Source organism: Xenopus laevis, chromosome 7L, assembly GCF_017654675.1.
Source record: "Xenopus laevis strain J_2021 chromosome 7L, Xenopus_laevis_v10.1, whole genome shotgun sequence".
In the NCBI taxonomy this organism is placed as follows: Eukaryota; Metazoa; Chordata; class Amphibia; order Anura; family Pipidae; genus Xenopus; species Xenopus laevis.
In genome coordinates this window covers 76,650,778-76,667,261 of record NC_054383.1, presented here as the reverse complement: position 1 = coordinate 76,667,261, position 16,484 = coordinate 76,650,778, and the positions used below count along the sequence as shown (strand labels likewise).

Below are 16,484 nucleotides of genomic sequence, written 5' to 3'. Positions count from 1 at the left end.
CAATGTGTGGCAGGCTTTAAAAACCCAAAAACTCCCTGGGAGCCATTAGGTAGAAATGGTAGTATCAAAAACCTTGTAGGGTTACCATTCTATTTTCTCTCATTTCTATAATGGCTACCTGTTAAATAGTTTGCCACATATCACACATAAGCAGAGCATTTTTGACTCATGTTACACTCACTTGATATAAAGTGTTACACTTTACACTGACTTCAAATTTGTAACAGTCTGGCTGCTATATAGCCAAGCAGATAAGTATGTTTGGCATTACTTTGTTAGGTTTAACTGTACATAGGCTGTGGTTTCTTAAAAGTATTGGAAAATGCTAAAATTGCCCTTCATATGATATCAAGTAGTTAAGCAAAACACATGGAATAAAATGTAGAACTATGAAATGTTGATAGTATACAGATCAAAACATAAGAGCAATATAAAACTGCACATTCTAAAGGTAAAACTGTTTTTGTAGGAAATAATCTGCCGCATGGTTATTTCAATAAACTCCTAGATAGTGAAAAGAAAATCATATACTGATGGCAACTGTGGTCATCTGTAGCACAATTTTATGTGTGCAGCGTTATTTTTATATGTCTCACTTACTCTTCATCCCTGAGGCGCTCCTCTTCCTCTTGAATCTGTATTTGATTCTTTACAGGTGCCAAGTTCTCAGTTTTGGCATTATAATTCCGAAAGCAAACATTAAGCTTTTCATCAAACTCATTCACAAGATCTTCCATAGATTTGAAGCTGATTATTTCAGAACTGAAGTTTTCCAACTCTGAGAGAGAGGCATCCTCAATGAGTTTCGAAGATGTCATGTACAATCCCCTAGATTTTTCTTGGCGTTCTTCAGAGTAAGACCGGATGTCCTCAAACTCCTCATCTAGGCACACCAGAGGGGCCTCCATATCAAAACACTTTCCTTTTCAGGTTGCCTCTACAAACAAACAAACAAACAAACAAAAAGGCTCATTGAAATGCAACCGTGAGCAACAGTGTGTCCTGCCATAAGGGAGCAAGATATATTGACAAGTAAACAAAACCATTTAACAATAGGAAAATATATGTTTGGCACAAGCCCTGTTCATTGAACTATGTTTGGCATAAGCCCTGTTCATTGAACTAATGTTAAAAAATGAGGGTATACTGTCCCTGAAGTAGGGGCTCTGATATTTGCACCAATTGACTTCAACACAAGTCATGGGTATGTAAAAGCATGTCTGTGTTATCACATTTTACACTTGATTCGTTGTGTATCACGCAAAATGGAGGCAAATGGAGACTGGTCCCTCCTTTCTTGCCTCGATATAAGGTGTAGGTATAAACATTTAGATTAGGTTTGGAAAAAGGGCTAAATGCAGCTCAAAATATTGTCTGTGGCACTGAAAATATTTTCACTATTTTGGATCAGAACTGTTGATTTTAGTTTACTCATAGTAAGAAATTCCTAGCATAAGTTACTGTTGACCAAGAATATATTTATGTAAATATGTATACTAATTCTCATATACACATGTACATAAGTATTCCTGGTTATAAGGGTTCTTTAACAAAATAGATAGTTCAATCAAAATATATATATTTATTTACAAAAACTATTGCCACATATCTACAGAAATAATACACATAAAACAAGTTACACTACATAGAATGTATAACAAATAGTTACAAAGACAATCCACTGCCTCTCGGATACTCATCCTTTGTTCTGGCATCTATGTCCTCACTTCAGGAACTCTCAGGACTCTCTGACTAACTAAGCCTATTGTATTAACCTATAGACTGACCAAAAGTTCATGTCAGGTTCTGATTGGTCAGTGGGGGATTTAACAACTGTATGCTAAATAGGGTGTCTTTGAAGCTTGTATCTGTTATGTCCTGATACTATCTAATATGTAAGTGACACAACATTCTTAGTTACAAATCACAATGTATACATACAATATACACATATTGCATATAAGCAAGTCTCCCTGAGGTAACAGTTACTGTGTGATTGAGGCTACACAATTTTTGGGTAATTTATTAATAAAACAAAACTTTGTTGTGCACTTTGGTCCTTTTGTGTATAACCCTAATGTATTCTACTAACCATAAGCCCTATATAATAAACCTGTAAAAATGAGATAATGAATATTAATGCTATTTGCAATATATATTAAAAGAATGCAAGATTATACCACCCCCATATAATACTGCACAGTAATGTTTAGGTAAATACATACGTCAATGCATGTCTGCTTGTGTGATTTGCAGTGCAATTTTTTATTAATGTATTTTTCATTCAAGCCACACTATTCATATTAACATTGAAAATATAGGCATAGACCACAATGAAACTCAGGGATTCTGCTCAACAGAGCCAGAGATAAGAAATGTATCTTTGTATCTAATGTAAACTTTAGAACAGTTTAGAGGTTTGGTGACCCTCCTCCGAGACCACTTCAGAAAGACACAAGAAGGTGAAAATAAAAGTTTCAACTTCAGTATTAGAAAAACAGATAATAAAAGGTAATTGAAAAAAACAATTCTTATTGTTATTTCTGGTGACCTTTATGATGAATCTCAAAACAACTGAAAAAAGTGTTTGAAGGTGAACAACCCCTTTAACTTGTTTATCAATAAACTGGAGGTGGGCATGGTAAGTATTGTCTCTATTTTTAAAAATTGAGCAAAACTATAAGTTCCATGCAGGAGGCTGCTACTTTACAGATCTATCTGAATTCATTGTAGAACTGTGCAGAAAACTAGCAAATGAGGTTCAAAGTGGATAAGTGCAAGGTTGTGCACATAAAAAACATAAATACCAGTTTAAGACTAAAAGGTTGATTTATTAATACTTGAGGCTCCTGGCTCAAGCATGCATGCATTTTGTGAGTTCAGGTGGGGAAAAAAATGCAGAAAAACACAATGGATGTATGTCAGCTGCTTCCATTTACATTGGATTTTTGGAGGTACGCAATCACTGAAAAACAATACACAGACAGTGGTACCTGGCGATGTGTGGTGTATTTTGTTGACTTTTTTTTTACACAGCATGATAAATAGGCCCTAAATGGCAGTATGTTGGGGGCATCCTTAATTGGGAATTGTTATGGATATCAAACTGTAACTCTAAGCAGTTTAATTCAGTGGCTACTAAAGCTAACCTGTCCAAACCCCCTATTTTCCCAGGAGATACCCAATTTATAACCTTTCCCTATCTCCCATCAATATAGCCCCCCCCCCCCAGTTTTCTACTATTTACAGTGAATGTGTGCATGCTAAAGCATTGGATACAGTACCACACAGAAGGCTACGAGTTAAGTTATGGAATATTGCCCTAAAACAAAATAGTCAACTGGTTGAAGAATAAATTACAAAGAGTGGTGGTAAATTGCACCAGTGTTGTTTGTGGGATACTGCAGGGGTCTGTACTTGGTCTTTTTTGCTTTTTAAAACGGATGTAAAGACAAAAAAATTAAATCCCATTTTTACTTTCCTTAATGAAAAAGAAATCTATCTCCAATATACTTTAATTAAAAAATGGGTACCGTTTTTATAAGAAACCTGACTGTATGCAGTGAAATTTCCCTTCATTTTACTTGCTCTGACTACTGTGGATAGGAAACTTCAGCTGGTGCCTAGCAGCTCTGCAGGGAAATGATCATTTACAAATACATTAGAGGTTGTTATAGACAGATAGCGAGGGAACTTTGTGGTTCTTTATGGTAATGGCACTGAGGTTGTGGAATGTCCTGTCAGGTGTTGTTGTGATGGCTGATTCTTTTAATGCCTTTAAGAGTGGCTTGGATGATTTCTATGAAAAGCATAATATCAAGGGCTATTGGGATACTAAAGTCTGCAATTAGTATAGATATTGGTATATAAAAATATATACAAATGTGTACTGAGGTTCATTTGGAGGGGTTGACCTACATTTTGATTTTTTTTTTCGCCCCAACTAAACTATGTAACAATCGGCCAGTGATGTCAGCAGACAATGTGCACATGCGCAGAGGCATTCAGTGATGTCAGCGAAGAAATGTGAGCATGCGCTGTGAGCTAATAGTGGCTTCATACGTGTTTGCCTGCACAGTGATGTCACTTCCTGTGATGTCATGTCTAAACCGCAAAATCTCCCTCAAACCTGCACATAAAAGCTCTGAAAAGTGCTATCTTGTGTAAAATTGCAAAAAGCAGAACTGCAAGACAATCCAGCAGCAGCAGGCCACAGTGCTCCCCTATAATTGTATGGTGCATATAACAAGCACACAGACCCAGTTTTTAATAGTCACAAGGCTACTTGGGTACTGAGCCTGGCAGGTAAACTTAATGGGTATAGAGCTTCAATGTGGGGACCTGCCATTGAAGATGGATTTGTAGACAATATTGCTAAACATTAATCACACAAGTGGTACAAAATTACAAAACACATCTGCACAGCTATTTACTGAGCTGGATTTGTCATGTGTCATATGAATTTTATTTTGTTGAAATATGACTTGCTCATCTCTTTCTAGGGAAGGCCACCAAATTCTTGCTTTAGGTTCCTTATGTTTGATACTATAATGTCTTACATCCCATAGAATGTCTCATGTAGTGTTACAAATTTAAAAGGCAACCTTAATATTATAAGAGATACCGTGCTTCTAAATAAATCAGCCTAATTTAGGCTATGAAGATTAATGATAATGAAGATTGTCAGGATGTGTGTTGTTGGTATATGTGTTTATGTCTAGTGTAGCAATTGTCTGGTTTGTATCTTAAACTAAACATCTGTCAATTAGGTATTGTATTTGGAGGCAAAATAGTTTAACCATTAAAAAGCCTTCCTGAAGCCTACTAGGATATTGCCTTTTGTGTTACGGTTCAGTTTGGTGTAAAAATGCATGGACACAGTATAAGGATAATTCTTTACTTTATATGATGTTAAGAGAAAGGATGTAATTAATATTTTGCATTATCAGTATGTACAGTGCATGAATATTCTTAGTAATTAGGTGGATTTTTACGTTATGGTAATTCATTAGGTGCACGGGATGATATGTTCTAGATCCATAATTTGATTTATACGTATAATAGGCTCTTTTGTTATAATCTGTTTCCAATATATATAAAGTATGAATGTATGATTACATTTTTTAATATTGCGCTATACTGTGTACAGTGCTTATACAAGCATAGAATATGCAAAATGAAAAATCACATGCACGTTATCTTATGAGTAACAGATGTTGTGTTATTGCTTTTCCACTGCTGTCTCCTGTATGTTATCTAGGAATCCAGGAGTCAGTTCAGAATTCAACTCAATACCAGTACTGTTTAGTATTCAGCCTGACTAAATCCAAACTGATACTATTGTGTGTCTATGACACACCACTGAAGGCATCGCATTTTTATTCACAAATTATGCCGTTAAGTGATTTTGCTCAAATTTGAATATGAAAATCTATGGTTTTAGTCAGATTGGTATATATATATATATATATATATATATATATATATATATATATATATAATAGTATGTGTAGGATTCGTTTAGTCACTATGTCCTGTATTCTGGCATGTGGATGGTGTACATTGGCAAGAAAAATGAAAGGTTTAGGGCACACTAGGAAGCCACGGATTGTCTGCGCCCTGAGCTGAGGGCCTGGTGCAGGAGTACCTGGGTCACTATTCTACTTTAGTGAGTTTTTTACAACAAGTGGATGTCCTTATGCTTGTAACAAAGCAGCTGGGTTAGTTATAGATGGGCGATATGTTTCTCCCAGGGTGTTATATAATACAACACCCTGGAACATGGATTAATTAATACAGACCAAAGCTGCAAGGTAATTGCTGCAGCTAAAGTACCTGACTGACCTTGGGAGGAGAGACCCCTCCCACCTGAGAGTGAGAGCAGGAGCTGCACTGCAAAGGGAAGGTACTGATTGCCAGAGTTTTGTGTTATATTGTGATTATTTTGTTTTAAGTTGGTGTTGGGAAAGCCACCCAACTGTAGTTAGGCTGCCAACTGTGTTTAACCAGCGCTCTGGTGCAAGGGTTTATTTTTCCTTGTTTTGATTTCTTGGTATGCTTGTTACTAAAGACTGTGTAACAGAATAAACTGCAGGCACTTGCCTTTAAGAGGAGCGACTACTGTGACTGTTTTTACCCTAAAAGACTGTGGAAAGCGGCCCCAAGACACTGACCCAGGTACCCCTACAGGTCTAGTTGTCACAATATATATACATTGGGCAAGTAACAGGGTATAAAATGGACATACCTTTCAATTTTATATAATGTAAAATATTAAGACATTAATGTATATTTATTTTTTTATTGCCTTTTTTTCAGTTATGTCTCTGAAGGTGTCGCTGCTTCTGCTAATGCTTTCAGCCTTAATTCAATTGTTCACCGGAAAAGTCCATATTTCCTCACACAGCCTACCCATTGTTAAATATAATCCATCATTGTTTAGGCACATGAAAATCATGAACAATTTTTTTCTATTCTGTACATTGTTGGCAATTTGGTTTGATTCAAAGCTTCTGAGAAGAGCCCCTAAGGAGACACACAATAGAGGAAACAACACCGACTGGATTCAGTTCCTCAGTTAGGGACTCTGGGTGAAATAAGGGGGACTCTATATGCCTATTTAAACACTACAATTGTGAGTGCAATTTAAACCAAGTTTTATATGTAATAAAAGTGTCTACACTAGGGGAGTTATTTACTAAACTCCAAATGCAAAAACCACGAAACATTTGTTTTTTTTTTATAAAATCTGACTTTTAAAAATCACAAATTTTTCAGAATTTATTAAGCCTCGAGGATGGAAAAGTCTGAATCAGAAAATCCGTCAATTCAGACCAGTAGAGGTTGCATATAAGTCAATGGGAGAAGTCCCAATGATTTTATTGATGTGCGCTGGGTTTTGTGCAATGCCCTGAAGTTTTTGGGAAAAATCTGAAAAGAATTGTGAAAATCCGATGAAAAATCTGAAAAAATCGTGAAAACCTGTTTTTTTCACTGCAATTTTTTTGGTGAATTGTAATAATAAATAAGCGTAAAAAAGCCAAGCGGATTTGATCAGAGTTTGTGGCAGAAAATATTGAGATAAATTCGGACTTTGATAAATAACCCCCCTATATGTGTGCCTTGTTTGTTCCTCAACAGCAGGAAGTATCTTCTGGCAACTTGGTATTGACCCTTTGTTGTATGCAAGCTCATAGCAAGCTAAAAGAATACCCTCCTAAGACCTGCACGTGGTGAATCTAAAGCAGTGATCCCCAACCAGTAGCTCGTGAGCAACATATTGCTCTCCAACCCCTTGGATGTTGCTCTCAGTGGCCTTAGAGCAGGTGCTTATTTTTAAATTCCTGACTTGGAGGCAAGTTCTGGTTGCATAAAATCAAGGTGTAATGCCAAAAATAGCCTCAATGTAGGTTGACAATCCACATAGGGGCTGCAAAATGGCCAATCACAGCACTTATTTGGCACCCCAATAACATTTTTCATGTTAGTGTTGCTCCCCAACTCCTTTTACTTCTGAATGTTGCTCATGGGTTCAAAAGGTTGGGGATCCCTGATCTAAAGGGTGGACCTAGAGAATATACCCAATGGTGTTTAGAAGCATATAGGTCAGGGGTGTTTGGGATCTGAAAAAACATTTTATTAGTTAAAGTCACAATACCAGTAATATACTACACTAGAAATCTTTTTGCTATGTGCTTATTTACCTGAGCTTCATTTAGCGCTGACTCACACCTATTCAAGTTGTTATATGGTTATACAATAAATTAAATAAATTAAAATAAAAAAAACTGTAATAAAAAAAAAGATGTGACTTTTGCCTTTAAACAAATCACATCTAAGATATATATAGGGGATATAAACCCAAAAACAGAAAATAAATGAAAATATACTTTTAAGCAACATTCCAATATATGTTAAATAACAAATTACATTTTCAAAATTACTACATTAATTATTGCATTCATTGTGATTGCAATCAAAAGCACCATTTTTTTGTCCCTTTCTAAATGCTACCTCTCAGATCAGTGGTTCGATGGCTTCTACTACATTGTTTTAAAAATCAGAACCACCAGGGCACAGAATAGGGGACAGACATATACTACTTTCAATAGCAGTTATATTTACAAAAAAAAAATTACTGAAAATTTGTAATTTATGTATACAGGAAAGTTTCTTATAATTGCAATCACAATTAATCAACATATTATTTTGGGGTTTACAACCCCCTTTAAGTAATTTTTTGCTGAATAAATGTTCTTTAAAAGAAGAAATAGCACTTAATAAAGGATCTGTCTAAAGTCCAAAATAAGCCAAAATATATTTAGTTGTTACTCCATAATAGCAAATGCAAGGCCCAAAGTCTTTAGCAGTGAACATCTGAGCTTTCAAAGATGCCCCCAGTGGCCTCCCATCTTTTTTTCTGCTGATTCATAATTGCTCTTTTCTGCAATCAGTTACCAAAGCTTAATGTCATTCTTTGAAAATAAAAGATTGTGTTGTGCCAGGAATGCTGGTTTAGAGGAAGATCTCTGATGTCACTGTCACTTATCATGTTATACCCTAGACTGCCCTGTTCAACGTGGACTAGCCCATTGACATTATTATACCAAAACAATACACAAAGGGGTACATTTATGAAAAAGTGAAATTAAAGATCTCCACAGTCCTCTAGAGTGATATTCCGCCACTCTCCATTCATTTCTATGGAATTTTTAAAAGAGTATTTTTCAATGGGTGAAAGTTAAAGTTCATCCTTTGAAAAATAAGCCTTTCAAAATCCTATAGAAATTAATGGAGAGTGGCGGAATTTCACTCAAGAGGATTGTGGCGATCTCTAACTTCACTTTTTCATAAGTCTACCCCAATGTATTTAGGCCACTAAGAAATATATGTTCTAACACACAAAGACCAACAACATGTCCTGCAGTATAGGGGTTAGAGCTCCTGCTTGCAATTTTCAGTGCTAAGGTCCAGGATTCATTTCAGACCAAACTTGCTTTTGAAGGTGTGTTAATAAAAACAGCTTGCGCAGCCTTAGTCTGAACTGAAGGGGGGGGGGGGCAGTGCCCTGTTTTTATGCCAATACAAAAATCAGTAATTCTTTGTATAATTTAATGCACAGTTACTATACTATACATTTGCTGAATTTAACAGACTAATAAAACACATGTTCAAGATTCAGCGCTTAATAACAAATCCTTTGGAAAAAGTCATAACCTTTAAACTTATCTTCTAGGCAGCTAACAGTCTATTCTTGCTTTAGATTTTTTTTCCTCACTCTTCCTTGCACAATGCTTCCAGTGCAGAAATATTTTTACTGCTTCTTGCATGCACTGCATATCTGAGATCTACCCATCGATTTTCAATAACACTGAAGTCTGGGGATTGTGAAGGCCATCTAAAATCTTAATCTGTCCATTGAGGTTACAGTATCTCTTTTAAACCCAGCCATAGGGGATTTTGAATTCTAATAAGAAAGGACTTGGCTCATTGGAGGAATCATAGGGGTATTCTGTTCACTCAAGTGTCTGCTTTGCTTTTTTCAACATTACTTGGCATTTGAGTGGTATGTATATTGTAATTCAATCTACATGGTACTGGTTTTTCTGCAAATGAATGTGACTTGGATATAAAACTTTTTTTGCATACAATTCTAATTGTCGAATTTCATTTATGGATGTGCCGTGGTAAATTACATTTTTATATATTTTGACTGTACAAATTTACTTAGCTGGTTAAAGAAGCAGTTTTGCTGCTGCACTCCACGTTTCTGCCTTATATTGGCATTCTGAAGAGTGCCCTCCATTCTGTATTAATTACAAATTAAAAGCTTTAGTTTCTTTAACCCTTTGTTATGGTTGCCAGCTTTTCCATTGCATTAGTCTTTCTCGGACAGATAACTTACCACAAGATTGACCCCCTCCTTTCCCATTATATTGTTTATACTTGGATAGATATGGGCCATTACCACACCATGATGCTTATTGTTAGAGGATCACTGCTCCTCTGTATGGACAATGTCTCTCTAAAGGACTCAAAGAAAAGAATATTCCATTATATCCTAGCATCTGAGTGATGGAGGATAATGAAAGCAGAACAGTTGCAATTGAACCATCCTAGCATTTCTCTTATTTTTTACATGATGCTCTACCAAAAAAATCACTTACACGCAGTTAGATAATGTGATCTGGTATGCATCAATTACTAGAGATGTAGAGCTTGTCTTTGCCTGCTGCAGCATATTTATAATTGATTAAAGGAAAATGTTTCTATCCTGTTTCTATATGACAATAATTACTTGTCTTTTAAACTACAGTTGTCTGCTTTGTTACTAAATGTCCTAAAGATCTGCCTTGCCGAACAATAACACGCAGCTTTATTTATACACAGTCTCGTTTTAGTGGTTTTAGAATTTTTGAAACCACAAATAAACTCACTTTCTTTAAAACGACAAATGCCATGGAATTTATGAAAGGATCCGAATCTGAAAAGCATGCATAAAAAAATAGAGAGAATACCTCTAAAACTCAAAAAAATTACAATAACTAGCAGAAAAAGTCAGAAAACCTCTAGAAGCCCAGATTGATTAAAAAAGTCCAATAGAATCAGCACACTTCCCACTGATTTCTATAGGACCTCAACAACTTTTACCTGGTAAATTTTTGCATCAAGTCTTTTGTGTTTTTTACACTTAATAAGTCTCAAAGTTTTAGAGTTTGAGAAAAAAAAAACAATTTTGAATATCAGTAAATAGGCTCCCTGGATTGAAAACTTCTCTTTAACTGCACAAAAGTGATTTTGAGGATGTTACAAAAAGTTGTGCTCATTTAAATACAGTTTGGTAACTGCCAGGCATACTAAGCCCTGCTTCAAATAACTACACAGCTACTGTACTTTAATTATAAAGCTCAATTATAAAAAGCTCAAGGCCAGAGGGCAGTCTACTGCCCATGAAATAATAGCTCTGCTACACCACTGTGCTCCATAAGCAAGTATACTAAAAATGTTGCATGTGGTGCAGCGGGCATAGACTCCAAGGTTTGCAAGGTAGCCCTCTCAGCCTCCAGAAGATTTCTGTTACCTGAAGGCTGGACAATGAAGTAACGGTTAATTGATAAATGAGGCCTTTCAGAATGTAGGGTACTGTAAATATTGAATAGCACATAAAGTGAAATATAACCAGATATTTGTAATTCTTCATTATCAGAACATGACTAATGTAAAAATATATTTAAAGATTTCCTTGAGATGGACAAACTTGCTAAATGTAACCAAGTGACACCCATATTCTCCTTACCTATTTATTGTGTAAATAGGTAAAAAGTCTGTCATTCAGACATATACTTGGTGTTATCCACTGTTCAGTCAATGTCTGATGTACAGTATATGGCATGTGCACACAACATTTGAGTCACACTGTGTGTGCATCCCACCAGCCTCCTAAACTTCTAGCCCTCTAGCCCAACATAACTTTATATATATATATATATATATATATATATATATATATATATATATATATATATATATATATATATATATATATATATAGCGAGATCAAAAATTAAAAAGATAAATAATGCAACCCCCAGCTCCAAAATACTGTGTAAGGATATTAAAACAATAACTTGGAGACTCAATGCCTATTCTTATATTTCAAAAAAGGGGGTGTTTTTTGCCTTATTCATGTAGTATAAGATTCTGGGTGGCTTCTATAAATATAAGTTATGGGATACCAACTGAGCCCAAATATCACTTTGTGAGTTTTACAGTATTCTTTTTGCACTATGATTGGAAAATATTTGACCATTTCAACAAGGGGCAAATTTACTTATGGTCGAATATCGTGGGTTAATTAACCCTCGATATTCGACCGCTGAATTTAAATCCTTCGACTTCGAATATTAAATAGGATTTAGCGCTATTCCTACGATTGAACGATTAAATCCTTCGAATCAAACAATTCAAAGGATTTTAATCCATCGATCGAAGGATTTTCCTTCGATCAGAAAATTGTTAGGAAGCCTATGGGGACCTTCCCCATAGGCTAACATTGGCCTCGGTAGGTTTTAGGTGGCGAACTAGGGGGTCGAAGTATTTTTTAAAGAGAAAGTACTTCGACTATCGAATGGTCGAATAGTCGAACGATTTTTAGTTCGAAACGTTCGAATCGAAGTCGAAGCAGCCCATTCGATGGTCGAAGTAGCCAAAAAAACCATTAGAAATTCAACGTTTTTTTCCTCTATTCCTTCACTCGAGCTAAGTAAATGAGCCCCCAAGTATTCAAAAAGTTAAATTTTCTTAAATTAAGAATTAATAAGAATCAGTGAATTGGTCTTACTGTTTTTTTTTTTTTTTTTGCAAGTTGTGTTTATCTGTCGCTTGCGAAAACCTGCCTGGTTCTGTTCCAGTACATCTATACTACAAAGTGCTAATCACCCCAAGCATGCAGTTAACTCTCCACTATTCTATAGCAGCCTAGATCTTATTACATCAGCAGTGATAGGCCAGCTCATCATTTGCTTTGTTCTAGTCTACTGAAAAATCACTGTTCATTGGCCCCAACAGTAATAATAATAAAATGATGTTACAAAATGAACAAATGACCACTGATTAATATGTATACAATAATGAATACCACAGCACAACCATCAAATTCCTTTGGATATGGCTGTTACCTAGACCAGCAGTAAGTAGCTGCACTGTATTTATCTCTTGTTCTAGCAGATCTGTAAGCCAAGGTGCTGCAGGAGCTGCTGAATATTCTGCCCTCTCTGGGGAAATGCTGACCTGATTGATACTCTGTGCTACTGCAGTGTGTATGCAAAGCAAATGGCCTTCCTGCCTTGTTTGGCAATTACTATTCCTGATTTAATTATGCCATCATTGATGTTTCAAATATCTAAACACACATAAAGAGGGACATATTTATATTTCTATATATATATATATATACACATTTGATATCAGCTCGGGCTTTACAATGACATTGAATTCTCCCTGCCATAAGTATCAGGAATTACTGTTTATTGCTACCAGCAAATACAGTATCCACACAGACAAACAAAGAAACAGTTTTTACAAAAGAGAGAAAAAAATATGTACCTGCAAAGCAATGAGACTGGTGCCAGTGGATCCCCGGAAGGAGATGGAATGTAGTGATGCAATGCTCTTCCTAGCTGAGCATCCTAATCCATGGATATTATCCAGCAAGAAGGCAATGTTGGGGGCAGCTACTGCATTCCCAGTAATAGATGCTGAAAGCATACAATGGTGATAATGGCTGATCCGAGCCTGGCTCTGCTAGAGAAGAGTGTAGATATCCAGAGGCACAGCCCTCCCTCAGCTGTTCATGAATATTCATAACCTCTGGAATATTGTTGACAACACTATAGTCACTCCCACAGCACACAAAAGCTTCTCTCCTGAGATTGGCAGGCTCCACATCTAATCAGTATGAATAGCAGAAGAGAGAATCAGTGAAACGTGTTTAACACATTTACTGGCATCAGAACTGCAATTGCGCTGAGACAAGAAAAAGGGGAATAAAGGCTGTTTAGGAGCTCAGTATTATTGTGGCTGTTGTGTGACACAGGTGCATGATTACGGCTCTAAAGGTTTATCTAAAGGTTTATACCCCCTCGAGCCAAAATCACCACTATTAATAATGCATGCATCATTATTTATAAATAATTTTCATTATAAAATGTTCCTGTGATGTTTTGTTGCAAAGGGCTTTTATATGATTTTTATATATTCCTTCTCAACATGTTAGGTTACATAAGTGTGTGTATATATATCTATCTATATATCTATATCTATATATATCTATATATATCTATATATATCTATATATATATATATATATATATATATATATATATATATATATATATAGTAACTCACAGTATCAGCACTCTCCAATTAGGGAAAGAAAATTCGTGGTGCACAGCCTTCAGGGGGATTGCCAGATCTCTCCTCCTCCTCATACAAAAAAACACAGGTAAGGCAGCACTCACTTGATCAGAAAACGTGCATTAGAAATAGAAATAAAGCATCAGGCTACGTTCCGGGCATGCATCGTGCCCTTTATCAAGCCAAAGGTTACACATGGTTCCATGTGCCCCATGTGAAACCCATTATCCAGACATTTCTGAATTACAGAAAGGCTGTCTCATATAGACATTTTATTCAAATAATCCAATTTTTTTCCTTTTCTCTGTAATAATATAACAGTGCCTTGCACTTGATCCAAATTTAATATTTAATCTTTATTATAGGCAAAACCAGCCTACTGGGATTAAATAACGTTTAAATGATTTTCTAGTAGACTTATTTTATGAAGATCCAAATTATGGAAAGATTCCCTATTCAAAAAACTCCAAGTCCCAAGCATTCTGAATAATATATATATATGTACATACATATATTTATGTATATACACATACACAGACACACACACACACACACACACACACACACACACACATATATATAATGTAGGGTTATGTATCTTGCATATCAGCATTATTATTAAATATCATCTCATGTGTCCTTATTTGCACTTCCTGCTGTCTGTCATAAACATATGGGAACACATAAACAGTTCTGCAGAACATAAAATATTAAAATGTTGCCAACAGCATGGTAGGGAAACACTTGGAATGATGCATTTGAAGTTTCTTTTATTTAGATTGACCAGATAAAATACTGACAATTTTGCAGCAGAGATTAAGGTTAGGGCTTATTTACGAAAGGAAGTTCAAATTTGCAGGCATTTAAATGTGATTCAATAATGTTCTTGGAGTTAGCACTAATGCACTGGTTCAGCTTACTGCATGAAAGAGCAGAGTATAGGAAGTATGTACACAAGAAAGCCTTCAAATAAACACCTGCCACAAAGAATTGTTATTTCCAAGACACTAACTGGTATTGAGCCTACACACGCAACTGACTTGTGGAAATGCATGGTAACACTGTTTCTGGCAATGCACACGTCAGTGCCATAGAAGTGACTTCATTCGTACCTGCTGTATATCATCAATAAAAAAAACTGGGATTTGATTGCATTTTAGCACTTTACACAAAGCATTTAGTAAATTAGTTGCATTAGTAAATGTGTCCTTATACTATAAACCTGTGATAAAAGGTATAGCTATTTTTCTTTTAATTTCAGGGGCAAGTGCAGGACTTCTCAGTGTGATATGTGGGGAATTATTACCTTTTATCTATAAAGCATGAACATATTCTGCAATATTGTCAGTTGTCTGAATAGTGCATGTGCGCACACACACACACCTGTTTTGTCAAAGCCAATGCCCCTGCTTGAATGTTTCTTGACTGCAGAAGTAAACATGGAATAAAGCACACAAAACAATGCTAAAACAAAATAAAATACAATTATTTTAACTTCCATTTGCCAGTTGGCCACTAAATTAGGTCTGGGCAATTCATTTTTATCCATTTGTATCAGTATTAGTGAGAGAGTATTAGTCTTATAGAATTAAAAATGTAAAAATAAGAGTGCAGAACCTTGTTACCATAAGAACATTTTCTAGTAGGACAGGTGGGGTAATTCTCTATTCAGGTCTATATTATTATTATTATTATGTATTTGTAGAGCGCCAACATATTACTCAGCGAGATTCTGCCTTATGGGTTCACTATACTCAATCCAAGTTGTCACTTATTCTTTTTGGGGAATCACAGCTGTGTGATATCTGTGTGAGGAAGAAGTATTACTGAAAGCTGAAACTAGAGAGCTACCCCCTATTGATTCAGCATGCTGCCTGGGGTAATTTTTAAATCTACACATTACTTTACTTAAGGTGGTCATACATGTAGAGATCTGCTAGTTTGATGAGGTTGGCAAACAAGCAGAACCTTGCCCGATCGACATCTGGCCGACTTTTGGCCAGATATCGATTGGGGAAGCCTTTTGGAGGGCCCCATACACTGGGGGCAATTAGCTTCACTTATTTTAGGTATTTTATAGTTGGTGCATATTTACCTATATGTGTTACAGTAAAGATACAATGTAATAAAACGTATTAAAGGGTTCACCTTGAAGGTAACTTTTATTATGTTATAGAACGGCCAATTCTAAGCAACTTTTCCATTGGTTTTCATTATTTATTTTTTATAGTTTTATAGTTATTTGTCTTTTTCTTCTGATTCTTTCCAGCTTTCAAATGCGCGTCGCTGTCCCCTTCTAAAAAACAAATGCACTTTAAGGCTACAACTGTATTGTTATTGCTACTTTTTATTACTGATCCTTCTATTCAGACTCTCTCCTATTCATATTCCAGTCTGTTATTCAAATCAATGCATGGTTGCTAGGGTAATGTGGGCCCTAGTTACCAGATTGCTTAAAATGCAAATTGAAGAGCTGCCGAATAAAAAGCTAAATAACTCATAAACCTTCAATAATAAAAAATGAAAACAAATTGAAAAATTATCTCAGAATATCACTCTCTATATCATAC

At 35.6% G+C, this 16,484-nt stretch overlaps 1 protein-coding gene across 3 annotated transcripts in view; it reads right to left on the bottom strand.

The window, feature by feature from the left end:
* Window positions 1–13,365, bottom strand: part of fez1.L (fasciculation and elongation protein zeta 1 L homeolog) — a 51,169-nt gene extending 37,804 nt beyond the window's left edge. For 2 of the 3 annotated variants that reach the window (XM_018224479.2, XM_018224480.2), the window contains exons 1-2: window positions 13,105–13,365; window positions 601–937 (exon numbers count right to left, since the gene is read on the bottom strand). In XM_018224479.2, coding sequence (XP_018079968.1) covers window positions 601–908 — 308 coding nt within the window. In that variant the 5' untranslated portion in view covers window positions 909–937; window positions 13,105–13,365. 3 annotated transcript variants of the gene reach the window in all.
* Window positions 13,366–16,484: the final 3,119 nt, after the last annotated feature.